The following is a 27,998-nucleotide window of genomic DNA, read 5'->3' on the forward strand; positions in this document are numbered from 1 at the left end:
TTCCTGTAATTAAGTACCAAGGAAAGTGATACATCATGCCTAGGCTTATTTGACTCATGCTAACAGAGCAGTTTATATGCCTTTGAAGCTTTCTTTATACTACAGATTTAAATTAATTAAACTTAATGTCTTCAAATACCCCACAAATATTTAAAAGGCAAACTAAGTAAAAACAAGTTGAAAAAACAGCTAAGACCTATAAAAAAAAATTGTTTCATTTTTCTCATGGACTTCACAGGAGTATATACATGCCATTTCATTAAAATCACATATATTTATATATTCTTGGCTTGTATGATTTTTAAGCACTGTGGAACACTATTATACTTGGTAAACTATAATATTTTCCATAGTCAAAAAGAGTAACAGCGTTTGAAGAAATCTTAGAAATCACTTGGTTCCCCTATTGATTTTTATAGATATGAAAACTGAGATCCAAAGTAGCCAAGATCACAAAAACTAGAGTGGACCCAGATCTACTAACTCTCAGCCCAGAGTGAATTTAATGATATACTGATAAACAGGAGTGAGAAAGCTGATATAGTACAGAAGATCTTTCTGTATACTACAGCTCTTTACCTATACTGGCACTTACTGACCTTTTCTAATTTCTGAACACACTGTAGTGATCTGGTTTGTAAAAAAACATATTCAAATTAGCATGGGGCAAACTACTTCTGGTTCTCAGAAAAAGAACACAGGAAGTAGTACTCTTTTACCAATTTATCATTCTCTTTCTACTAAATAGGCCCCTCAGAGTAACCCTGATGGTCCATGATGTTAATTTCGTGCTCACAATGCTGGTATCATCCTAGAGCTCAGTGAGAGGCTAACAAAATAGTTCAACATTTTGGCATTTCCTACTGCTTCTCGGTAGCTCTTGTATGAACAGTTCTCTTCCTAGCATTGAACTTATTTTTTTGTTTTTAACTGCTCTATTCTAAGCTGCCTGGTCTGCCATTCCAGTGGCACTTTGAGCACTTTGCTGCTAGGAGAAAGAGAGGTTTAGCCTACCATGCTATGTGTAAGGCTTTCTATCAACTCTGGGCTTCAGCAGGTAGAACAGATTCTTCTACAGGCCAACCATGAGTGCCTCTATACAATTCCAGATGTCACTGGTTGAAATCCCAAAGCAGAGAGCCAAAAGCAGGGTCGCTATTGTTCAGAACAATATTAAGTAGCTAGGAGGCAGCATTATCATTGCTCCCAACAAAAGCTGGGAAGTTGGAAGAATCCAGAAGATATGGTCCAGAATATTATTGGAGCTTATGGAATTTCTTTGACTGTAAAAGTCTCGCAGAAGTTCCTTTTCGTGATATTTTTACTTATTTAGACCTTGTTTCCGTGCAAAGAAGGTCAAAGGCAACTTACACTAAAGGGCATACATATAACCATGGATAAGGTATAAATAAAATGTAGAAAACCAGTAGGGTGGTAACTTTATTGGAATAGAAACCATTTCTTCCAATATAATTCCTTTAAACAAACCAATAAAAAATGTTGAAATGGACCTCAGGTTATTTCTCTTTTTATATTAGGGTACTTCATTCAACATATATGTAGTGATCAAGGCAAAGGATATCAGAGGACTCAGGCTAGGTGGCATGATGGGAGTTGCATGGATTCTGAAGACTATGGTTCAAGATCATAGTTAGGTTCTGCCAGTTTCAGATTAATGTATCTAAGCCTTAGTTTCTTTATCCTTAAAGTGAGGCTAAGATCTACTTCATAAATTGCTTTGAACAGCAAACAAAATAACTATACAAGTATAAATAGGATATGAATTTCACTCTCAAGAAGCTTGCAATCTAGGTAAGAAGAAGACTATAATCTACAGGGAGAAAGTGATGAATGTCCTAAGAGTTATGATAACATACTTAGGGAATACAGAAGAAAGAGATTTTCCATCCAGATAGGAACAAGAAGAAAGATCACCTGGAGAGTGATGTGTGGTGTGGGTAGGGTAAGGAGTGTGTCTTGAAAGATGAGTAGTATTTAGTATTGAAGGTGAGCAAGCAAAGTCAAGGAGAGAGGTGATGGTACACAGCTAACAGCCAGCAGAGACATAAATCCCTAATTCTACTTCACAGGATAAAATTAAGGAACAAAATCAATAGAAAACCTACTATAGTTCTATTCAAACCAATATTCAGAGCAAGTTAGAGAAAGTGACTTTTCATATCCAATTAATGTAATGACTGACACTATGGGTTGGAAGAGATAAAAGCCCCGCTGAGGACCACTTTATTCTATACTTGTTCTGACAGAGTAAATGCCTCTAAGGTAAAGCCCTGGAAGTACGCTGCCCTCCCATTATCCCAAGCCTTGCCAATGATTCTCACAGCAAGAATGGCTTCAAGCAGAGAATTCAACTGTAGATTTGTGCCTCCAGGTCACCATTTACTTGCCTTTTCCATTCAGTCAGGGGCCACCTAAGAGAAAAGGCTCATTCTAATTTCTAATGGAAACAATCTTTGTGGTTCAGTACTCTCTCCAAGTGCAATCACTTGGTTTCACTTTGGTTTTTTGGCAAATGACAGAAGCTTTCAAAACATGTTTGGATGCTGAGAAAGGGGGTTTTTAGTGACTTGTAATCTTTAAAGTACATCTCATCTTTTTAAAATTAAATTAAAGAAACAAAGAAAAGAGTCCTAAGAAAAAAATATGCAAGACATCAGGAAGGATCAAAAGATGGAGGTTAGAATGGAGGCAAACAATGAATAAGGTGTAAAATTAAAAGCTCTGCAGCAATTCCAGGCAGCATAAGGGAAATTACTAGAGTTCTCTTTCTCTCTGGTATGTTTTTAAAGGGAAAAAAAGTGATTCTCATGGGAGAGTAACACAGAAAGGAAAGAAGAAAACATCTGGCTGTGGGCCATGATTTACCATTCACCACCAAAATGAGACTCTGTTTCTGCTTCTCAAAGTCTATTGCTTTTTCCAAGCAGACACAGGCTCTACTTACACGAAGTCAATTATAATGAAGAGACATAAGATAAGGAAGAGATCTAGACAAATAACTCAGAAGACAGGGCCAATATGTAAAAGTCAAATTCTACTCTAAAATATTATTGAAACAAAAACTCTGTATAACCAAACTAGCTCTCACATCCTAGCAACAGCTCACTTACCTCAAACAAAACAAAATATAGTAAAATGTAATTATAAAAATTCCTTGCCTTTGTGATTGTGTGTTTTAACTGGTAATGAATCCAAATTTATGCCAATGATATGGACACCCAAGTTCTCTTCTTATAAACAAAGAATCTTATAATAGTATCATCCACCTAGGTGGTTGTGAATAAAGACAACCCTTTTTAATTCTTTTTACACGAAATGTTAATGGGAAAGTAAAGTAACATTTATCATCTGCCTGGAGAAAATTTCTTATGAAAACAACAGTACAAGGGTTTTAGAAGGAAAAAATGCCATGTGTCTTAAAACAGAAGTCAAATTTAGTTTTACTTAAATGGTTGTGTCTTTGTTCCAACTTCCAACCAGGCTTTTTAAAAGGTACATTCAAACTATTAGTTTTCTTGTATACCCAAGTCAAAAAGAAGGGAGACCTGAAAACTATTTAGGTACCAAAATAGGGTAAGAAGGCTCTGATCATAGATCAGAGATGATCTTGTAATGTTTCCTTCTTCTGGTGTCTTAGAAAGCAATTTCTAAAGGGAATGCAAGTTTCTTTTTGAGATTATGAAATGTGTTCCTGGGACCTCTAAATTCTTTGTGCTGGGAAACATTTTGTTGAGTCCACAGAACATTAAGTCTGTCAAGGGTCCTGCATAGACACAGAGGGTATGGTTGGCAGTCAAATTGGACATCTTTGGGATCTTTTAGTACTTTCCAATTTACTAGTTGAGGACTCTGTCCTGAGAATCACCAGTGATGACAAAGTAGTGAAACAAGGATTTGTTACAGTCATGGTATTGTCTGTAAAAAGCTTTAAATTTATGGAATCCTTTTTCTTGAGGGTGGGGGAAGGGGAGAAGGAGGATTAGAGAGAAGGATAAGATTCTTGGTTGAAAAGATAACCTTTTAAAGTAAAGGGGAGATGGAGGAGAAAAATTACACCATATATCAAGAGCATTACTTATTATAATCCACATTCTAAAACTAAGGAAATTGTTTATAAATAATGTCTGGATTTTTCCCTTGCTAGCGCATGTAATTCTTAACTCTGTACTTTCTCCCTCAGAATTACTTGTTCTTTGTCTCAAATAATTTCAAAATCACTTTTGGATGTTGATTTTTTTTTTCTTTTAAGTAGATGTTATTTTTCAGAGCAGTTTAGGTTCTCAGCAAAATTTAGCAGAAGGGACAGCACTCCCATGTAATCTCCCTACGCCCTTTCGAAGCTTCCTCCAGTGTCAATATCCCACATCAGAACGGTACATTTGTTACAACTGATGAACCTACACTGGCACATCATCATCCCCCAACGTCCACAGTTTATTTTAGGGTCCACTCTTGGTGTTGTTCATTCTGTGGGTTTTGACAAATATATAATGACATGTAACCACCATTATAGTAGCATACAGAATAGTTTCACTGCCCTAAAAAAATCCTCTGTGCTTCACGCATTCATTCCTCCCCTCCCAAAGGATGATGACATTTAAAAAGTAATTTTTCAAGCAATATATGTTTAAGCATAGACAAGACCTCCCAAATTTCTGACAAGTACTAAATTACCCACTCTTTCTCACTTGAAAGACAAAATAAGAAGTGTTCATCAACAGAAGACTAATTAAGCACCAAACAAAATGCTTTCCTAGTAGCAAGCAAAATTAACAAGAAATTTTAGTGTCATCTAAAAGCAAAGAAAATAAGAAACCAAACTGGAAGAGAACAGAATGCAATCAGGACTCTCAGAATTTACACTATGTTTTCCCGTCCTTGGATTCCCTTTTGAGTGCCGGTTCTAGCCATAAGGGGCAAACTTTTTTTTCCCACTGCAGGTTTTCATTTTTCAACAGCCTCCTGACCTACTATTTTGCACTTGCATACACTTTCAAAAATCCAGTTCTGGGCATGAAACAGAATTAATGCTCAGGTCAGGAACTTTGTCTTTAGAAGATGAAATAATGGCAATGTTGGCAACCCACAGTGGGCAAGAGAAGAAAATAAGGTTCTATTTTTTCCCCTTTTTCTCTCTGCAAAACTTCCTTCCTTATTTGATAAGGAGCAGCTAGCTTAAATTTACCGCAAAGTAAATATGAGCAATTCCCTGGAATGAGATCTTTCACACAGAACTTTACACTGGAATGTGACATCAGCATTCCTTTTGAGTCACAGTGTGGTCCCCACCTCTTTCTCCCAAGAAACGTAAGGCTCCCCAAATCAGGGAGCGGCTCAGGTAGGGCCGTGGGGACTGACGCCCGGAGGGCAGCCAGGCAGGAAACGTCTCCTGGAGCTAAACCACTGGTGACAATCGTCCTTTGGGGACAGGTGCCAAACAGGGAGAACACTTTCTTTGGAAGAGGGAGGCAGTGCTTTGGAAGTCAAGTAATGCATGACCAAAGAAAAAAGAAAAAAGAAAAAACATCATCACCTTTCACGTTATCACCAGCCGCGGGTGCGAAGGAAGCACATTCAATCAACGCTCACTCTAGAGAGCCTCGGACAGCCGAGCTGGGAGGGGAGGAGGTCTGAGCTGTCACAGTCACATCAGTGACCCCAAACCACAAAGGCTTAATGAAGTTGAACTTCCTGAGGCAGGAAGAAGTAGTGTCACAGCCTCGCCTTAACGCGCCCTAACCTCATCCTTTTCTTTTAGGGAGGCACAGGCGCAGCTGAAACATCTTAAGGAAAGTTTCGAACACTTCCAACCGTTGGACGTGGTTAGACAGGGAAAAATGTCCCGTGCCACCTTCGCGCGCGCACGACTCTCCGTCGCCCCCAGGTTTCAGGAGTTTGCGAGGCCGCCGGGGAATCCCCTCTACCGGGAGGGTCGGGTACCTGGGCCCCGGGTTCCGGAGACCCAGAGCTGGCTCGCGCCCGGTGGCCCGTGCGCCCCACCCGCCGCTGGCAGCCAGAGGGCGGCGCCCCGCGCAGGTGAAGCGGCCGCTGCCCTGCTGCCCGCGCCGCCCTACCTTCTTTACTTTGGCCTCCAAGTCCATGTCTGTGTGTCAGAGGGGTTCCTCCTGCTGTCTGGGATCCAACACCCAGGCCCGCCTGGCCTCCGGCACCGCTGCGGGTACTGGGGGAGAGCTGCTGGGTCTCCGGCGCCACTGCCGCAGCCACTCGCCCGGCGCCGTCAAACTTCCGCCGCCCAGTCCTCTACAGACGGCCTGAGGCGGGGACAGGGAACAAAGAGGCCCAGGCAGCCAATGGCAGCCGGGCCCCGCCGGGCAGCCGCCAATCACCGAGCGCCGCACGCACCTTCGCGGCCGGAGCGCGGCGAAGGCAAGGTGAGGGGCGGGACCCCGTCCGGGGCGGCGCCCTGCGGAGTGCAATTCGGTATCCCTGACCTGGTCTCTGAAGCTGCCCTGGCCTTCAGCCGACCTGCTGGTAAAGAATTGGAACCCAGCCTACCTCCAACTAAAGAAGAGCCCTTCCATTCAGTCAGCTTGTACCTGTTTTTGCTTGGGACCTTGGATATGTGTCCAGCGGAGTATTATACCACTACTAGCTTCTTGGTTTCTTTTCCTAGCAAAGAGATCGTGGAGGTTGTTAGGGATCCTTGTGATGGGTGTTGCACCCTAATTTCACTATTAAGTTGTGGAGATGGCCTTTTCTTAAATGCTTTTCTCCAAGTCCCAAGCACTGGCTGGGGATCTCCTCTCACAGCCTTAATGTCAATGAAGATGGTTATGTGTTTTCTGAGCACTTGGTAGTTCAAAGATGAGGATGATGTGAACCACTTCAGAGACAGGTTATGTCATTCCTTTGGAAGCAGAGGCTTGCCCTTTGTCCTTGTTGTGTGAAATGGTGTGAGGGTGCTCATGTGCCTCATGTTTTGATGAAGCAGTTTCATAGACATAAGCAGCACTGAAGCACTAGAGCTGGATACAAATCATGGCCTCATTCAGGAGCAATTGCAATGAACATACCATTAGCTTGGTGGATCTGAAAGGGATCCTAAGGATTATTGAGTCTAGCTTTCTCATTTTGCAGGGAACTGAGGACCCCAGAGGTATAGGGACCTGCCCAATTTCGTAGTCTCCTGGGGGCAGAGCTAGTGCTCATGTGTCTTTAAGCAATGTCTCCAGCATGTTTGGGACAGCAAACACAGCATTTTGATTAATTAAAAGAGAATAATCCTTCCCCCCCCCCCCCGCCCCAGTTCACGGTAATGACAGAAAACTATAATGGTCAGATAGCAGGTGACCTCTTAATCTGGCATCTAATTTTAAAAAGGAAAAAGTCCCAAATCATGTAGATATTTAGGTCCAGATTTCTCTCCCCTTTACCTCTGGAAATTTGGTAACTGAAAACACCCCAAATTCATTTTAGCTAACACTTTTAACCCTTTGCTTACTTGGCTATTTATTAATGTTGTTCAACATGAAACCAAGCAAGACCCTGCAGTACCTTCCCAGGGACAGACCCCTGGTGTCCTCTGCTCCTTTTCTGTAGAAGAGCTTTAGCCACCTACGCCTTTCCCAAGTTCCAAAGAGCAGATTTAAACAGAGAACTGAGAAAATGCAGAAACAAAGGAAAACAGTCAAGCAAGACTAAATAATAATAGTTTAACCATAAAATAAAGTCAAGGACCTTTAGTTCCTCCTTAAGGGCTATAGATAATATCCTGAACCATATCCTTGAGTTGATTTTGCAAAAAGCAGACCCTCCCCCCCAAGATGAAAACTGCTGACCACCAGCATGTAGACCCCAGACCAGTTGGAATGAATGAATCTTCAGGGATTCCTGAAACAGCACCCTGTTAATTCACCATTGACCAATCAGAGAATTGTGCACAAGCTGGTCAGGCACCCTGCAACCCACACCCCTAATGTTGCCTTTAAAAACCCTTCTCTAAAAGCCATTGGGGTGTTCCAGTCTTTTTTTTAAATTATTTATTTATTTATTTATTTATTTATTTATTTTATTTATGGCTGTGTTGGGTCTTCGTTTCTGTGTGAGGGCTTTCTCTAGTTGCGGCAAGTGGGGGCCACTCTTCATCACGGTGCGCGGGCCTCTCACTATCGCGGCCTCTCTTGTTGCGGAGCACAGGCTCCAGACGCGCAGGCTCAGTAATTGTGGCTCACGGGCCTAGTTGCTCCGCGGCATGTGGGATCTTCCCAGACCAGGGCTCGAACCCGTGTTCCCTGCATTGGCAGGCAGATTCTCAACCACTGCGCCACCAGGGAAGCCCTGTTCCAGTCTTTTGAGCATTAGCTTCCTGTTCTCCTTGCTTGGTGCCTTGCAATAAACACTATACTCTACTTCACCACCATCTCATGTCAGTAGATTAGCTTTACTGTGCATTGGATGAGCAGACCCAAGTTCAATTCAGTAACAGAGCATTGATTTATAATGTGATGTTTTCCTTATCCTATTAATAAACTAAAAATGGAATGACCGAAATGGTCATGAATTTTTCTTCTCACTCAGTTTAAGTAAAACTTTCCCATCCCATTTTCCCAAGCCATCCTATAATGTTTGGGCCCCTGCAAAGTTTACCCAGTGTAAGCTCCAATGAGCATGAGGTTTAGTTATGACAAGGCAACTTGGTCTCTTTCAAGGAGCTTAAAATGTCCAGTGAAACAGTTTAAATAAGGCATCAAACAAATGTTGTAACATAAATTTTGGGCTTATTTGGTGAAATTTCAGAGACAATACTAAGAAAAAAATGGAAACATTTTTTTACCATCATATTTTGCCCTTCTCTCTCTCTTCCCTCTCAACCCTCCCAGCATCACTTTGTGTATCATTGGCAAGGTGAAATGCAGTGATTTCTACCTGGAATCATTACTCTGCCAATTATATAGAAGATAACTTTGAGGTAGATAAGTATTAAGTTAGGAGGATGAGATTTCAATTTCTTATTTAGCTATTCAAGTGTTAAGCTAAAGAGATATTAAGGAGTTAGAACTGGCATTGATGACAAGATGTAGTTGATAACAGAAAAATGAGTAGAAGATGACACACGTTTCTGGCTTGATCATTTATATAGATGGTTCAGGAAAAGGGAAAATACAGGATGATGGGCAGTGTTTTTTTAGTTGTGTTTTCTTGGGGGTGAGGTGGGGACAAAGGGTACAGTTTTTTTTTTTTAACATCTTTATTGGAGTATAATTGCTTTACAGTGTTGTGTTAGTTTCTGCTGTATAACAAAGTGAATTAGCTATATGCATACGTATATCCCCATATCCCCTCCCTGTTGCGTCTCCCTCCCACCCTCCTTATCCCACCCTTCTAGGTGGTCGCAAAACACCGAGCTGATCTCCCTAAGGGTACAGTTTTTAATATATTGGGTTTGAGGTTGGGATATTGAAGTAAGATATCCAAATATAAATCTTAGATATGAGACTTGGACTGCTATGGTAATTTAGGAGTCAACATCTTACATAGACAAATAATTGAAAGCCATGGATGGAGTAAGATCAGCATGGGAGATTGCAAAATAAAACAATATCAAAGACTACAATTGAGCAAAGCTGAGCAAGAAAAGCACAGAAAGGAGATGAGGGTTAGTCAGATGGTAAGAAAAAAAAATTAGAGTCCCAACAACTAAGAGAAGAAATTCAAGAAGGAATTCATCAACAATGTCAAATTGTGGAGAAGTGTCAAATTCTCATTGGATTTAACAAAAAGGAAGTCATTGGTAAACTTGGGAAGTGATAGCTATATCCCATGTGAAATAGGCTGTGGGCCAAACTGAGGCAGCAACAATTATGGAGAGTTAGAAGGAGTGACCAATTATTTTAAGGAGGTAGAAAATATTGGAATTGAGTGGTTGAATTGAAGGGAGGGAGGATGAGCATAGAGTGACTCTTAGGAATCTATTTTGGTAACTGGTATGATGGCTGTAAATCACTCAAGATAGGAAACAGGAGGAGGAAGTTTGAGAAAGATGAGGGGTTTCATTTGTATGTAATGATTTTGCAAGGCCAATTGGATCTGAGTTTGGCAGTCAAAAGAAACATCTGGGCTGGAGATACAGATGACTGATTATAAATACACAGGCACACACATCTACATATACACATGTGCATATAAACACACACACATGGTCAACATACTGTAAACACTAGGAAAAGGAAACACCAATTGGAAAGTTTTCTATACCAGGTAAGGTAAATTTTCAAGGTAAAGCTGACTGTATCTGTCTCCTCAATTATTAATGTGGTCCAAGGTGGCCTCTTTAGTGAATATTAATCATTTATTAACACCTGTTAGAGGAACTCCTGTGCTACTGACATAGCTATTATTGCTCATTAGCAGCTTGTATAGGATTACACATTGTTCTATAGGGATATACCAACATTTCTCAGAGCAAACTATTACCTGTAAAAAATTTTTTAATTGACTAGGCATTGGGGATTGGCTAAGCAAATAATGGATGATTCACATGATAGGTTTATATTAAATTGTTTTGTAACAGTAAACAATTATAATGTTATAGGAACAAAATAGAAAATAGAATTTATATAGATTGTGCTCACAACTATGCAAAAATATCATACACAGAAAAGAAACATGAGGAAAATTCACTAAAATGTCAGCAGTGGTTTGTCTGTGATTGGTGGGTCCATGGGGATTCCTTCCTTCTTTTAAAAAATATTCCATGTTGATCATGTCATATTTCTTAATGGAAAAACCTTATTTAAAAATATATTATAGTGAGTCCCCTACATACGAATGAGTTCCATTCCCAGAGCGCATATGTAAGTCCAATTTGTTTGTAAGTCCAACAAAGTTAGCCTAGGTACCCAACTAACACAATCAGCTATATAGTTCTGTACTGTAATAGGTTTATAATACTTTTTACACAAATAATATATAAAAAACAAATACAAAAAATAAAGAAAACATTTTTAATCTTACAGTACAGTACCTTGAAAAGTACAGTAGTACAGTTCAACAGCTGGCATACAGGGCCTGGCATCAAGTGACAGGCAAGAAGAGTTACTGACTGGAGGAGGGAGACTAGGTGGGAGATAGTAGAGCTGAAGATCATCAGCAATAGGAGATGGAGGGCAAGCTGCAGTTTCACTCACCTGACATTGATGGCACAGGTTCTGGTTTCTTCCTGTATTCAATTCTACCCTCTTGAAAAAATGATCCAGTGTTGTCTGGGTAGTAGCTCTTTTTTTCTCATTATAGATGACACGGTAGCCCTGGATTGCATTCTGAACAGCTGCTGCAACCTTCGTTTACAATTCTACGTTCGGTTCCTGTGCCTCAAAAACTAACAGTGCCTCCTCAAATAAAGAAAATCCCCTTGCTATTTCCTGCATCGTGAATCTCTTAGTTCTTCAGTTACTTCTTCTTCCTCTTGCCTCTCTTCGTCCTTTCTATGGGCCTCCAATTCCATCAGGTCTTCTTTAGTAAGCTCCTTGTATTGCACAGCAAGGATGCATCTTTGAAATTTCCCAACTTGAAGGTTCCTATGTAGGAGACTTACTGTATTCAAAGCATTTTAGGAAGATAGGGCAGTGGCAGCATAATTTTTCAATCTGCCTGAAAATCTACATTAAAAAAACAAACAAACAGATCAACTGGTTAGCAAAGCTGAAAGCTATGGACAACCTTTACAATAAAACTGGGTGGCAAGATATGTCCATAAATCCCCAAACACAAGAGGTAAGGACAAACCACCAAGAGCCACAAGACATGCATGTATAAGAAATTCTGTCGGGAGAGGGAGGGAAGCAATAAGTTGGTGTCCGATGGACAGGAAAATTCAAGATGTTCTCCTCCAGTTACTCATTTTAAAACACTGCAGGCCAATTTTCTAACAGCAACTGAAACAGTGAAAAGTGACTGAAGGGGCTGAAGCAATCTCACCCTATGATATCTCAAAACTAACCCACCAGGACTCCTTTCTAGGAGAGGATCCCACAACAAGAAACTTTGTCGAGGGAAATCAAAATCAAGTAGGATGGGGCAGAAGAGACAGTGGAAAGTGAAAGGCTAGAGGAGCTCTCTCCATTCGAGTAGCCAGTAATCACATGTAGTTGTTTAAAATTTAATTAGATTAACTAAAATTAATTAAAATTTAAAATTTAGACATATTTCAAGTGCTCAACACCAGAAAGGGGAACAGAGTCCGGAAATCCGAAAAGTCCTGCTGTATTTTTAAGCACTCCATAAAAACAAGGGAAGATGGAGCTCTCTCAAGTTGGACACGGTTTTCTGAACCCTGCATCATTGTAAAAGTTTAGGAAAATTAATATCACATAAAAATAGGTAACAGTAAATGTTATATTAAGGTCAAATCCAATACAAGGTTATAAGAAAAGAGAGAAAACAGAGCAGAATAACTTCCCTACAGATAAAGAAAGAACGTCAGAAAGATGTGTCCACAAAACAGAACAAAACTATAAGCTATTACTTTAAAACAAGTTAAAGACATTACAAAGTTAATGCATGTCATGAAAGGACCACACAAATCAGAGTTAGAAAAACTCAGAAGTGAGGTGATAGAACTCAGGAAAGAATTAGAAATGAAGAAAATAATATTACATAAATGAAAACTAAAGTGAAAAGAATACTAGGGCAAAAAACTGATAATGCCTACAAACAATGGATAGTAAAAATTTTTTTTTCTAACAAAATAAAAAAATAATGAAGACAGAAATATAGCGTTTTCTAGAGAATGTAACAAATATTGAAAATAAGATAAAGAGATCAAACATGGATGATAGGAGTCTCTGAAGAAGAAAACCAAACCAAAGGAACAAACAATAAAAAAATGTGATTCAAGAAAACTTTCCTGAATTAAAAAAAATGATATGAAACTAGATATTGAAAGATCATACTGCATACTTGAGAATATATTAACTCAAAATAACCAACACAAGACATAGTCTAGTGAAGCTACTGGACTTTGAACAATAGGAAAAAAATCCTTTGGGTATCCAGCTTTAGGAAGGGATGTGACTTACAAGGGGAAGACAAATATATTAACATCACACTTTTTCTACAGCAATCCTCTAAATCAGAAGAAAGTAGAGTAACATATTTAAGCTATTCAAGAAAGATAGTGTAAACCAAGGATTTTATATGAAGTGACTTTCAAGTATAAAGAGCACAAACTTTTATAAACATAGAACTTAGGAAATACAGTTCACATGAGCCCTTCCTGAGGAATCTTCACATGGCTGTTTTCTCTGTGTCTGAGTCTAAATCTCTCCTCTCTCTCATGAAGACACCAGTCATTGGATTTAGGGCCGACCCTAACCTGGTATGACTTCATCTTAACTAATTACATCTATAAACACCCTATTTCCAAATAAGGTTGTATTCTGAGGTTCTGGGTGGATATGAATTTTGGGGGGACACAATATGACCCATTACAGTGGGGGAACAAAAGTAACATACCCACAATAAAACTACTACTTGGAAAAAGCAGAAGCAATCAGTGGCCATTGTTCCACAGCAAACACTATGTCTTGCAGAATTGAGAATATAAGAACTAAATTTACTGTCAGCGGGGCTAGTTCCTTTGTCTTCTACTGTAGATGCACTGGATTATTACTTCTGGAAAACTCTTCCTTATCCAGTGTTCCCTAAGGTGAATTTCTAGAAAGGCATTGATTGAGGTTTTCCTTCTGGAGAGCTGTGCTAGCATACCCACCTTTTTGGAGGACTGAGGTATTTGGGATAACATAACACCTTTTGCCAGGCTTGAGACTTAAGGTAACTATATGCCTGTCATTTTTATTTCAGGGGAACTTTAAATCGGCATTTCTCAAGCATGAGACCAATGACATTTTGAGCCAGATAATTATTGATATTTGTTGCAGAGGGCTGTCCTGTGTATTGTAGACTGTTTAATAGCATTCCTGGCTTTAACCCACTAGACGCCAGTAGCATCCCTCCCCAGTTGTGACAACCAAAAATATCTCCAGACATTGCCAGATGTCTTCTGTGGAGTAAAATCATCCTCGGTTGAGAACCACTCAGCTTTAAATGATTCCAGAAATCTATTATCTGTTGCTGTGTAACAAACCACCCTAAAACTTAATACAATACAATAATACAATAATAATTGTACAAACAATAATAATAATACAATACAAACTTTACACAATAAGAACAACAAATTTATTTTGCTCACAGATCTGCAGTTTGAGCAGGAAAGGCCAGAATCCCTTGTCTCTGCTGCATGCATTATCAGCTGAGATGGCTGAACTGGAGTACTGCAAAATGGTTTTACATGACTGGCATGTTGGTGCTGGACCTCAGTGATGTTTGTAGGGGGGCGCCTCAGTTCCTCTCCAGCTAGGGCCTCTGTGAGCTGCTTGGGCTTCTTTACAACTTGGTGGCTGAGTTTCAAAAGCAAGTGTTCCAAGAGAGTTAGGTGGAATTTATGGCATTTTTATGATCTGGCTATGGAAGTCACATAGTGCCACTTCTATCATGCTCTGCTGTTTGAGATAATCATAAAGATCTGCTCAAGTTTAAGCGGAGGAGACATAGACCCCACATTGATGAGAGGAGTATCCAAATCACAATTTAAGAAGAGTATATAGGATGGGAGATATTGTTGCAATCTTCTTTGGAAAATATCATCTTCTACCTTCTACCCTATTGTCAAAAAAACTCACATCCCTTCCACATGCCAAATATAATTATTTCATTCTCCAAGATCTTCAGGTCTTCTCAGTACAAAGTCTATTATCTGTCATCTAAATCAAGTCTAGATGTGGATGATACTCAAGTGTGGTTAATTGGTTACAGCTCTTTGAATACCATTCCTCTTGATCTGAAAAACTCTGAACTAAAGAAACAAGATATCTGTACCTCACACACACTTAATATATAGTGGGCCAGTCCTAGAATACCTGCTGTAGACAATCCCTTTCAAAAACGGGTAAAACAGGAGGCATATAACAATCACTGTTCCATAGCAGTTCTGAAATCCAGCCAGGACCATGTTGTGACTTTCTTGATTAGGATTCATTTCTACTCCCTGGCAATTGTTCTTCATGGATCTTGGCTCCACTCTCTGGAATCTTGGCTCTGCTCTCTGAGGCATTCTTCCTTTTCTGTCAAAAGTACTCCATGTTTGCTTTTGGGTCATTGTCTCAATCTGCTTCCTGAATGCAAAAGTTAGGAATCCAAAGCCCTCTTTGCATTTTGTACTGACTCTGTCCCTTTCAGTCCAAGCTGGTATAATTATTTGAAAAATCATGTGTTGTCTTATGTGTCAATGTATAATCTATTTTATTAAGCCAAAGTCGTATCCACAAACCTCTCTGATACTATCCTTTCTTTATCTTGTCCTGCCAGTGTGAAATTTCCATGAGATATTACATTTAGTATTCTTAGAAACTCTCTATTTTAAATGCAGAAGATTTCTGAGACACACCCTTAAGATCCTTAGGGGTCCTGCCATCTGTCTAAAAGTTTATATATGAGTCACTCTGTTAAACCTTCCTGATGTCTTAACAAAGGCTGTTACACACCAGCCTGGATTTGATCTTTACCCAGAAGTCATTTCTCAATTCTTAATTTAAAAATTATTTGACATATGGAAATGTTGGGTACGGGAAACAGTTTTACTTTTGAACGCAGACAGTACCAGTCCCTTTTTATTTAACAGTGCATTTCAGTCTTTAGTTCATCTCTCTTCTCACATTTTATCATAGATGGTAAAAAGAAGCCAGATGGCACTTTCAATATTCTTCAGTCATCAAGTTCTAGGTATTTTCTGTTTTCTACATTACTGCAGACAACAATCTTGGCAAACTTTCTGCCACTACATAACACCTGCTTTCTTTCTTCTAGCTTCTAGTAACACTTTCATACTTTCCTTTAAGCCCTCACTGATAGCTTCCTTTAGCTTCAGATAACTGTCGCCTAGAAGCCCATTAGACTTTCAGATAGTATCCTTAAGGCCCCTTAAGTTTCTTCTCACTTCTTCCCAAAGCCAGTGCCACCTGTTTTAGATTATTTTGGGGGTGGGGCAGGACCCTACTTCCAGTGCTCAAAAGCTGTTGTTGTATTTATTGCTTTGTAACAAACCACCCCAACGTTTGCTGCATAAAACAGCCATTTTAGTAGGGGTAAAAATTATGTGGGCCAAGAATTTGGAGAGAGCATAGTGGGAAAGTATTGTTCCATGATGTCTGGGACTTTAGCTGGAAGTCTTAAAGGCTAAGGATGACAAAATGGTTGGGGAACAAAATTCTCTGGAAGTGTCTTCACATGTCTGATTAATGATCGATATTGACCAGTACTATCAGCAAGAACATCTAAATATGACCTCTCTATGTGTTTTTTCTGCGTAGGCTAGTTTGAACTTCCTCACAGCATGGTAGCTGAATTCCAAGATCCCAGAGAGCAAGGTGGAAGTGCATGGCATCTTTCTGAACTAGCCTTGTGCTCAGTAGAGGGTTAACTCAGCAGACCTGGGTTGTTCAAACCCTGCACATTCCAAATATAAGATTGGCTTTAATTGTCACCTAGGAGATAACCTCTAAACCTTTGGAATATCCTGCCTGAGAAAAAAGTCTTTGTATATCTGGAGACTTAGGATATGTTAGATGGTTTATATTAAAAATGTGAATCTTGGTAAGGGCCTTGGACTGTGCTGTATCAATTTGACCTCTTGAGGGGCTATAGACTGAGTAACTAAGATCCATGCCTATGTGAATGACTACTAATAGTAACGGTGGACACCAATGCTCAGGAGAGCTTCCTTGGTTGGCAATACTTCATGAATATTGTCACACATCATTACTGGGAGAATTAAGTGCTGTCCTTATAACTCCACTGGGAGAAGACAACTAGAATCTCATGTCTCTCCTGGATTCTGCCCTATGTGCCTTTTTCCTTTGCTGAAATTAATCTGTATCTTTTCATTGTAATAAAACATAACCATGAGTATAACAGTTTTTCTGAGTTCTTGAGTCTTTCTACTGAATCATTGAATCTGAGAGTGGTCTTGGGACCACAGACATAGGAAAAGGCTTGTTTCTGTTACATCATGTTTGACGCTTTTGCTGGAAGACTTGAAACCTGAGGTTGTCTCAATGGTTAGGGTTAGAATTATCAGAAGGTGTTTCATGTGTCTAGCTGATGATGGCTGGTGATTAGGACAATCAACAAGAACATCTATAAATGGTCTCTCCATGTGTTCTTTCAGCATGAGCTAGTTTGAACTTCTTCACATATGGTAGCTGGGTTCCAGATTAAACATCAGAGAGCAAGGTGGAAGTGACTGACATTTTCCTGAACTAGCCTCATAAGTCTCATGGCATCGCTTTCACTAAATTCTGTTGGTCAAGGTAGTCACAAGGTCCACTCAGGATCACGGGGTCATAGACTTTACTGTGCAATAGGAAGGATGTCAATATCACATAGTAAGAATATAGCATGGAAGATATTTTTGTGGCCATCTTTGGAAAATACAGTCGGCCACTCTTGTCAAGTAAAATCTTTGTATCTCTAGCCTATAGCCATAGATTTGATCTCTTAGCAACAAGTTTGGGTTTCTATCTACCCCCTCTAACCTCAATTTAATTGCCTGCTCTAGGCCACTGTCCTCAAACAGAGATAATAGAAAGCTTCACCTTGCCACAGGGCTAATCCCTGGTTACTATGGCTTGAAATGAGGGTTTTGGAGAGTAGTCTAGTAGGGAGTACACAGGAGATAATTTGGTGAATCATGGGAGATTAAATCTTCCCCATTTCTATGATTCCTTCTGAAAGCACCACTCTAAGCCAACACACTACAATTAGTATGGGACAAAGTGTTCAGTCTTTGTAATGAGCAGAACACATGATTTTTTGACCTTCTGCTATTTTGGATTTCTGGCAACAGGTGGAAAGTACTTCTCTTAAAAACACTGTTGATTGATCCCAAGGGATCCTTTCTTCTTTCTGATGAGCCAGCTTGGATCCTAGCTTATCTCTGTCTTGTAACTTATGAAGACTTCAAGATGTCACCCATACCCTCCAATACCCTGACATTTGCTATGGAATTCTTTTAAGTGACAGCCTTGATGTGTATGGCCTGTGTCCTAACAGAAAACTGGAAAGAAATTTGACTAACTTTCTTAATATCATTTTCAAAGAATTGTATCTCATTGTCACCTCCCTCCACCAACAGAATCACATATTAAAGTCTTTCCTTTGCAATACCCCATTTTCAGATAGTAATTTCTCAATGTCTTGCCATTATCTAGTTGCATAGGACAGAAACATAATTTGAACTAGTTTAAGCCAATTAGGTTTATTGACTTCATTATAATTCTTACTCTCTCTCTCTCTTTCTTCCTCCCCCCGCCCCTTGCAGTATTTCAGGTTCATTCTCTCAGACAAGCTTCTCCATGTCATGGGTGACAAGGCTACAGATAGTTCAAGCTTACATCTTTCATAACCAAATAAAATAAGGCTCTTCTTTACAAGTTCAATTTTGAAAAATTCTGGGAATGATCTATGATCAATCAAGCTTTCTTTACTTATTATACTAAGGAGTCACAAGGTGTTATTATCTATTTAAGTCCCTTATAATCTTAAGGAAGATACTGGCACAAAATACTCATTTTTCTATTCTAGGAAAAAAACATTTTTCTTTTGTTATTTTGGTTGAGAAAACTCCATACTATTGCACCAAAATTTAGTAATATTTATTTTTAACCTAAACCTAGAGCACTGAATAATCCTTCTTGAATTGCTGGATGAATTTAGAAATGATGTATAAAGCAGAAAGGAAAGATATTATCTGTTTCTCCTACAAGTCAGTGTTAAATGTTAATAATAATGCTAAGTATATGCTCACTACTTTCCTAGGCAAACAAGGAAAATGTGATATAAAAGATAGGGTTGTAAAATAAAAGGATGAGACATTATAGCATTGGAGTTTATTGAGGTAATTGGCTAGGAATCCCTGTGTGTCTTGTAATGGAGAATTTCACATCATTTTTATAATAAATATTTTCTTGTGGGCAAATGCAGTGAGTGCTGAATGGTATTTGTGGAATTATTGTCTATGGCAGCATACTTCCTGGGTAGAATGATACCTTTTAGGAATAAGCAATGAGGGCTTTTTAAATTTTGCTCAGTAATCAAAACAGCTGTGGAAAAGAACCATGAGCACTGCCATAGACTAAATGTTTGCGTCTCCCCCAAAATTCATGCTGAAACCTAACCCCGATGTGGTAGTATTAAGAGGTGGGCCTTCGGGAAGTGATTAGGTCATGAGGGCAAAACTCTCATGAACGGGATTAATGCCCTTATAAAAGAGACCCCAAGGAACTCCCTTGCCCCTTCAGCAATGTGAAGACACAGGGAGAAGCAGGCTTTCACCAGACACCTAATCTGCTAGTGCCTTGAACTCAGACTTCCCAGTCTCCAGAGCTATGAGAAATAAATATTTGTTGTTTAAGCCACCCAGTCTATGGTATTTTCATTATACCAGCCCAAAAGGACTAAGACAAGTACCATGCAAAATTAAACAAATATTATTGTCTTACATTCTTTTAACTATTTTAGCAGTTTATATTTTAAACAATGTAATTATGGTTTTTCTAGTACAGTGTTTTAGTACAGAAAAAGACAAGTTGGCTTGTACATAAGACACAGTACTATGTGCAATTCCTATACAGCTCAAAGCTCACAGATATTTTAATTCTACATTAATTATAACACAATACCTTGCCTTAAAGGAGTGTTATTACTTAATAGTAAAATCACAATTTTACTTTATAGGAAAATATTCTTCTATCTAATATATTGTCATTTAATAAATTTTCTTACCTTAAAAGTTTACACAGATCTCATTTTTTTTTAAACTGATTTTCCTTGGGTATACCATTTCCTGAGAGCTCAATATGTTATGGCTAATGGAAATGTTGTACTTTTAAGATTGCCTCTTAACCATAGTATAAATATGAGTCTCTGGTAAGCCTAAGTGTGAACACAAGCTACTAATTTATTTTTCATAAGTTGAATCAGTCCTAAAAAGGGATGACAACAGCCTATTGATGACTATTTTAGTGTCATGCTTGCAGTAATAGCTGGGTAAGGAGGAAAATCAATTATAGTTCTGAAAGAGATGTAGATTTTGTTCACTTAAAACTCAGGCTTTTGGGGCTTCCCTGGTGGCGCAGTGGTTGGGAGTCTGCCTGCTAATGCAGGGGACACGGGTTCGAGCCCTGGTCTGGGAGGATCCCACATGCCGCGGATCAGCTGGGCCCGTGGGCCACAGCTGCTGAGCCTGCGCGTCTGGAGCCTGTGCTCCGCGGCGGGAGAGGTCACGATAGTGAGAGGCCCGCGCACCGCGACGAGGAGTGGCCCCCGCTTGCCGCAGCTGGAGAAAGCCCTCGCACAGAAACGAAGACCCAACACAGCCAAAAATAAATAAATTAATTTAAAAAAAAAAAAAAAACTCAGGCTTTTAATCCCTGGACAAAAACCTAGCCTGGAATGCATTCTAAAAGGCATTTCTTCTACCATAAGAGGATGTACTAACTCCTAGACGCCTATCATTTAAACAAAAGGATTAGTCAAAATAATGATGTGAGAGATATGCCAACATGTTCTTTTTGAATACGTGAAAAGGAAATTGCGCAATAAAATTTCCATCGTATCTCATCTGTTTTTGATAGGTCATAGAAGCTGTATCAGTATTCATATGTGCACGAGACATTCCAGGAGTATCAAAGGTGAATGAATTAATTGACTGGTTTGCTTCTCCTTAAGACTGAAGTTCTCTGTAACCTTAAAAAATAAACACCTATACATATTCAAAATAGGTATACAGTTAATTTTGTCCTGGTGCTTCTGCTTTTGGTGAATAAAAGGAAAGAATGTTACATTTCACTGCCTGCAGCAGGCTACTAATTCCATTCAGTTTAATTAAACTCAGTTCAATTTATTTACTACTGAGAGCACATTCCTCTCCTAGTCAATATGGTATATAGCCCAAACATGTAAGACTATCCTCTTTTTCTCAAGTCCTAGTGTGAAAGGAGTGAATGCATAGTAAGAAATAGTTAAATATCAGTTAATTTATTCAATTAATGCAAGTTATAAGTGATAGACAGTAAGTGCTATAGACTTTAGAAATAAGGTGTTATAAGCACATTTACAAAGCTCTGCTTATAACTGCAAACTTCTGGAAATAACCAACATGCTCATTATCATTGGAGAAGATAAATAAGTTGTTTATATTCACACAATGGAATTCAACATTTAGAATGAATGAACTGTGGCTATATGCATCAACACTGGTGAATCTTATACATAATATTGGGGTTGAGCAACCAGGTAGCTCCATTTAGGAAAAGATGCAGTTAGAGCGAGTCCTTGTACTACGCACTGATATAAACTCAAAGATTTAAATGAAATTATGTAAGTACTGGAAGAAGACATAGGAGAATGTCTTGATAAAATTAAATTAGGAAAGTACTTTGTACCTTTGATTAAAAATCCAGAGCTATGTTAAAACTGTCAAAACTAGTTACATTTAAAAAAATTTCTTGGTGGCAAAACTACAATACCCAAGGTGAAAAGACAAATGACAAATCAGAGAAAAATTGCTACTCATGTAAGTCTAAGAATTAATATGCTAGGAATTAATTTGAAAAAGTATCAATAATTTAAGAGAAAAATGTGCAAAAGACATGAGAAGCTATCTCACAGGAAAGACAGACAAATGGCTTTAAACATAAGAAAAACATACGCAACTTTAATTATAATACAATAGATGCATTTTACACCTATTAAATTAGCAAAAATCTAAGTTTAATGAGATAGCGGGGAAACAGGCACTTATATATCATTGGATGAGCATAAAATAGCACACCCTTTCTGAAGGGCAATTTGGTAATGCCTGTCAAAATTATAAATGTATTTCCCCTTCAACCCAGGAGTCCTACTCACAGGAATTTATCCTACAGAAATATATGCACACAGAAAAGAAATGGCATATGTTATTATCTGCAACATTGTACTAGTAGAAGATTAGAGAATATCCAAGTGTCCATTAGTAGAGGACTAGTTATAAAACTATGGTAGATGGACACCATGGAATGTTATGAAGTTATAAAAAAGCATAAGAAAGTGCTCCAAGATTTATATGGAAAGATTTATATGTGACGTCAGGTCCTTTATAAATTAAAAAGGTGGGGGGGGGCGAGTAAGAATACAATTGTGTTTGCTTTTATTGGAAAGATTCAAAAGAAGCTGATAGGAGTGATTATCTATGGGGACAATGTAGAGGGGGACATAGGTTGGCTGCAGCAGGGGAGGAAGTCAGGCTTTCAGTATTTTGTATTGTATTGTTTTGCTTTTTGAACCACGTATGTAATACCTACTCAAGTTAACTGACAGACCCATGATGATAAGAAGGAACAAAGTACAGAAGAATAAATACATTATGATTGCTTTTATGTGAAGTTAAAAAAAGACAAAATGTAGCAGTTTATTATTTCAGGAAATATACATGAATGATAAATTCTGTGAAACAAACCAGGAAGTAGTAAACATAGAATTCAAAATGGTGTTTACCAGGTTTGGGGAGCAGGGGATAGAGGTATAGAACAAGGAGAATACAGTTTTAGAAGGGAAAAAGGAAGGAAGGAAGGAAGGAAGGAGGGAAGGAAGGAAGGAAGGAAGGAAGGAAGGAAGGGAGGGAGGGAGGGAGGGAAATATAGAAAAGAAAAAGAAATAAGAGATCAGTGAGGACTATAGGAGTTTAGTAAGACGTCTTGGAAGAAGAGGAGACTTAAACTGGTTCTTGAAGAGTGTGAATTCCAGTAAATGTAGTTTACATTAATGTATTATTATAGTTTACAAAACTTTGCATACACGTGATGTCATATTGAGTCTCATACTGAGGCAGAGAGGTGAGAGCAGGCATTCAATAACATAGCCAAGGCACAGAGGATATGAAGGCATAAAACCTTGAGGAATTAACCTAGCTGGGCAGTTGGACTGGCAGTAATGAGTAATAGTCTAATAGATTCACAAGGTTTGATTATAATGGGATTGGGAGCTTATCTCAGAAGCCATTAAATGTATGTTTGTTTGCAGACAAAGACAGATCCAAGAAATATTTGAGAGTTGAACACAGCAGCATTTCTTAGGCCTTACCTAACACTGCCTCTAGCCTTAAGGCTTATCACCAACAATCATCCACAGGAGTAACATCTCCCAATCCAGCTGTCCAGCCAGGTAGATCCACTGATTATTTAGGAGTGTGTTGTTTAACTTCTGTATGTTTGTGAATTTCTCAAATTTCCTTCTGTTATTGTGATTTTCTAACTTCGTTTCACTGGAGTTGGAGAGCACACTTTGTATGATTTCAATTATTTTAAATCTGAGACCTAACATATGATCTCTCCTGGAGAAGGTCCCATGTACATTTGAGAAGAATATATATTCTGATGTTGAGGGAGTGTTTTATAGATATTCTGTGTCTGTTACTATGTTTATAATTTGATCAAGTTTCTATATCCATGTTGATCTGTCTAGTTGTTACATCCATTATTGAAAATGGGATATTGAAGTGTCCAACAATTATTGTTGAATTGTCTATTTCTCCCTTCAGTTCTGTCAGTTTTTCTTCATGTATTTTGAAGCTCTGTTGTTAGGTGCATACATATTATTGTTGTTTTATCTTCTTAATGAATTGACCCTTTATCATTATGAAATGCCCTTTTTGTCTCTAGTAACAATTTTTATCTTAAAAATCCATTTTGTCTGATAATAGTACAGCCACTCCAGCTCTCTTTAGTTACCATTAGCATTTGTCTTCTGGGACAAAGTAGTGTATAGGAAAGAGGAGGAAACTAATGTTTATAAAGCTTCTAAAACTTCCTGAACTATGCAGGAAAATTCCCATATAAGCAATATTCTTTAACTGAGGATGATAATGCTTTCCAGGAATGAATACTTTCTGGCTTACCTCAATATTGTTATTATATAATAAAGTCCTAAGTTTTTTTTTTTAATTAATTAATTAATTTATTTATTTATTTTTGGCTGTGTTGTGTCTTCGTTTCTGTGCGAGGGCTTTCTCTAGTTGAGGCAAGCCGGGGCCACTCTTCATCGCGGTGCGCGGGCCTCTCACTATCGCGGCCTCTCTTGTTGCGGAGCACGGGCTCCAGACGCGCAGGCTCAGTAGTTGTGGCTCACGGGACTAGTTGCTCCGCGGCATGTGGGATCTTCCCAGACCAGGGCTCGAACCTGTGTCCCCTGCATTGGCAGGCAGATTCTCAACCACTGCGCCACCAGGGAAGCCCCAAGTCCAAAGTTTTGATAGAGAAGGTATAGAGTTTTTGAAAAACCAGGAAAATCTCATTCTATGACATGAAAATTAGTAAAAATCATTCAATTGCATAACTACTTAAATACTGATGGGCCATGATTGTGTTTATAGTTCAACACAATAGACCAGGTATAGCCTTTAGGAACATATTATTTGAAATATGACTGATATAGAAAACACATACACACTTTCACTCACATCCCTCAATAAATAATTGATTTAAGTATGTATACAGATGGTCCCCTACTTACAATGGTTTAACTTATGATTTTCAACTTTATGATGGTGCAAAAGCGATATGCATTTCAAACCATACTTTGAATCTTGAATTTTGATCTTTTCCCTGGCTAGTGATATGCATTAGATCTTCTCTTGAGATGCTGGGCAGTGGTGAGCCGCAACTTCCAGCCAGTCATGTGATCACAAGGGTAAACAACTGATAAACTTACAACCATTCTGTACCCATACAACAATTCTGGTTTTTTACTTTCAATACAGTATTCAAAAAACTACATGAGATATTCAACACTTTATTAAAAAATAAGCTTTGTATTTGATGACTTTCCCAACTGTAGGTTAATGTAAATGTTCTAAGCACGTTTAAGGTAGGCTAGGCTATGATGTTCAGAAGGTCAGGTTCATTAAGTGTATTTTTGACTTGATATTTTCAACCTACAATGGATTTATTGGGTCATAACCCCATTGTAAGTTGAGGAAGATCTGTGTTAGTTTTCTATTGCTGCTGTAACAAATTACCACAAATTTAGTGGCTTAAAAAATACAAATGTATCATGTTACAATTCTGTAGGTCAGAAGTCCTACAGGGGTCTCACTGGACTAAAAACTAAGGTGTCAGCTGGATGCATTCCCTTTTGGAAGGTCTAGGGGAGATTTTGTTTCTTTGCCTTTTCCAGTTCCTAGAGGCTTCCTGAAATCCTTGGCTCATGGATCCCTTACTCCATCTCCTGACCCTGCTTAGGAGAGCAACTTAGCATCTCTCTGACCCTGCTTTCATCACATCACTTTCTCAGACTACATGTGGGAAAGGTTCTTTGCTCTACTGGGAAAGGTGATTAGACTGGATTCATCTCGATATTCCAGGATAGTTTCCCCATCTCAAGGTCCTTAACCTTAATCACATCTGAAACTTCTTTTTTTTTTTTTCATGTAAGGTAACATATTCATAGGTTCTGGGGATTATGACATGAATATCTTTGGGGGCCTTATTGTGCCTATCACAGTAGGGAAAATTAATGAATTCTAAAACCATTAAATAAATGGTTGATGGGGAATACAGATTATATGCAGGTCCCAAAAGAAAATAATTTAACTTTAAAACCGAGAGATTAGCTCGTCTCCCATTTTTTAACTCAGTAATCCCATTTACTATCACTAATAGTGGGACATCAGACATGATATGACTTTCTATGTGATGCACAATGTTGTCCACAGTATCACCTAGGAAGAATTCTTGTTAAGAGTATAAACCTGAACATAATGCAGGAGGTCCAGTTTTAACCTCCAGTATATAGGAAATACAGGAGATAGAGGGTTAATTTAAAGGATACCAGAAGGAAATGAACAAAGCAAGGAAATGTAATATTCTACAAGACAACTTGTCTCAAGTTTGTATTGTAGAGGAAAAAGGAAGAGGGAGTTGTAATTGTTTTAGATTAAGGGAGACAACAACAAAAGACAATGCATGGTTCTTGATTATCTCTTGGTTTGAAAATAAAAACAGTTATAAAATATGTTTTGGAAATAAGTAGCAGTATTAAAATATAGACTGGGAAATAGATGACATTAGGAAGTTTTCTAAATTTATTAGATGTGATGACAGTACTGTCAATAGGTAGGAGAATGCTCTTATTTTCTATAAATGCATGCTAAAGCAGTTAGGTTGAAGCATCAGAATATTTATAATTTATTTTATAATGGTTCAAGAAGAAAACATATACAGAAGAAACAAATACGGCAAAGTGTTAACGATATAGGGAGTCTCTGGGTGATATTTTGGTACTTCTACTTTTCTATATTATTAAACATTTTCATGTTAGTAAAACTTTAAATATCTAATATAAAAGTACATATACACATAACTTAATTGCAGTATAACCTGTTGGAGATAATGAGGTTGTCATTACAGAAATAATGTCATCTGAAGGAATAATTAAGAAATAAATGTTTGTCAGCTTTGTCTAGTCTCATCTTTTCTCATTGTTCTAGGGGACAGACTATTTTTCCTCTCATCTTTTTTTTAGAAGAGAGGGAGAGAGTTTCTAGAGTCACTATAACATGATGAAATTTTTAGAACTTTCAGTTTTTTTCAGTATGTTTGGAGGGCTCACCAAACCTTATACGATCTATATGTTGGGCTCCAATGTGTCCTAGGCAGATAACCAGTCCCAATTCTTGAAATGGGAAGAGCATGTTTCATTCATTTATCATGTGATAAAGCTGCCAGTGCGAGAGACTACATGGAGGTCAGTAAACCACAGACCACTGACTCACTTGAAGGACTCATCCGAACTTACCTCAATCAAGAGGGTCAGGCATCCAATAAACTTCTACTGCTGTAAGGTACCTGGTCTTCTTGATGAGTGAATGACACTGCTGGAAAAGCCCTTGTAATGATGTAATGACAGCTAAAAGATACTTGTTGAGGGCTCGCCAGACAGATATTGCAGGAGTTGTTGGAGACCCCTGGTGGCAACATAAAGGAAAAACAGATCACCACAAAATTCCAGACTTTTTTAGTTTGGAAATCAGAGTAAATGGAAACTGAAACCAACTTCTCTAAGTCTCATTTACTTCTCTGACCTTTCCATTTCATTTTTCTTTCTCCCGTTCTTTAAAAACTTTGTCATTCTTTAAAGGTTTTTTCATGCCATTCTTCTCATTTATATGTTCTCCTTTAATGATCACATCCATTCACCAAATCATAATTTTAGCATGGTTTTCTCTATTGAGCTTGTGCTCATACTTCTAACTCCCTGCTAGATTTCCATTTAGATAGCTCTTAAACTCAGCATGCCAAAAGAAAGTTCCTTGGGCAAACTTGCTAATCCTTTATTTCCTATCTCAGGAAATGCTGTCATAATACAGCCAAGCCAGAGGGCTTATACTTCCATAAAGCATAAAGGTACAAAGAGTCTTGCACACTTACCATGTACCAAGCACAGGAATAGTTGCTGGGATGAAGAAAATTAAGACATATCTTAGAGTGGAGTAAAGAAAACAGACCCTTTAATGTGACAGAGGAATGTATATCCTGCTTTGGGAGTTCTGAGGAAGGAAACCTAACCCAGCCTGAGATGGAAAGATTCAAGATGAAGGATTCCTAGAAGAAATTAAGAGCAAGCTATACACTGTACACAGTAAGAATTTGTATTATGGGCTGAACTGTGTCTCCCCCCACACACACTCCAAAGTTGAAGTCCTAACCTCCAGAATGTGATGGTATTTGGAGATAGAGACTTTAAAGAGGTAATTAACTTAAAATGAGGTTATTAGGGTAAGCTCTAATCCAATATGACTTCTGTCCTTGTAAGAAGAGGAAATTTGGACAAGATGGAAGACAATATGAAGACATGGGGGAGAA

General features: G+C 38.5%; 2 protein-coding genes across 4 annotated transcripts in view; one reads left to right on the forward strand and one right to left on the reverse strand.

Annotated features, from left to right (window-relative positions):
* TES (testin LIM domain protein) overlaps positions 1–6,287 on the reverse strand; it is a 45,135-nt gene extending 38,848 nt beyond the window's left edge. For 2 of the 3 annotated variants that reach the window (XM_007195112.3, XM_057549623.1), the window contains exon 1: positions 6,096–6,287. In XM_007195112.3, the coding sequence (XP_007195174.1) occupies positions 6,096–6,122 (27 nt within the window). In that variant the 5' untranslated portion in view covers positions 6,123–6,287. Of the gene's footprint in view, positions 1–5,554; positions 5,681–6,095 lie in introns of those variants that run through there. The other variant, XM_057549624.1, reaches the window with a different exon arrangement.
* TFEC (transcription factor EC) overlaps positions 1–27,998 on the forward strand; it is a 278,168-nt gene that overhangs the window by 31,001 nt on the left and 219,169 nt on the right. The window lies entirely within an intron of this gene.

The sequence above is a fragment of the Balaenoptera acutorostrata genome, chromosome 7 (genome assembly GCF_949987535.1).
Source record: "Balaenoptera acutorostrata chromosome 7, mBalAcu1.1, whole genome shotgun sequence".
Classification (NCBI taxonomy): Eukaryota; Metazoa; Chordata; class Mammalia; order Artiodactyla; family Balaenopteridae; genus Balaenoptera; species Balaenoptera acutorostrata.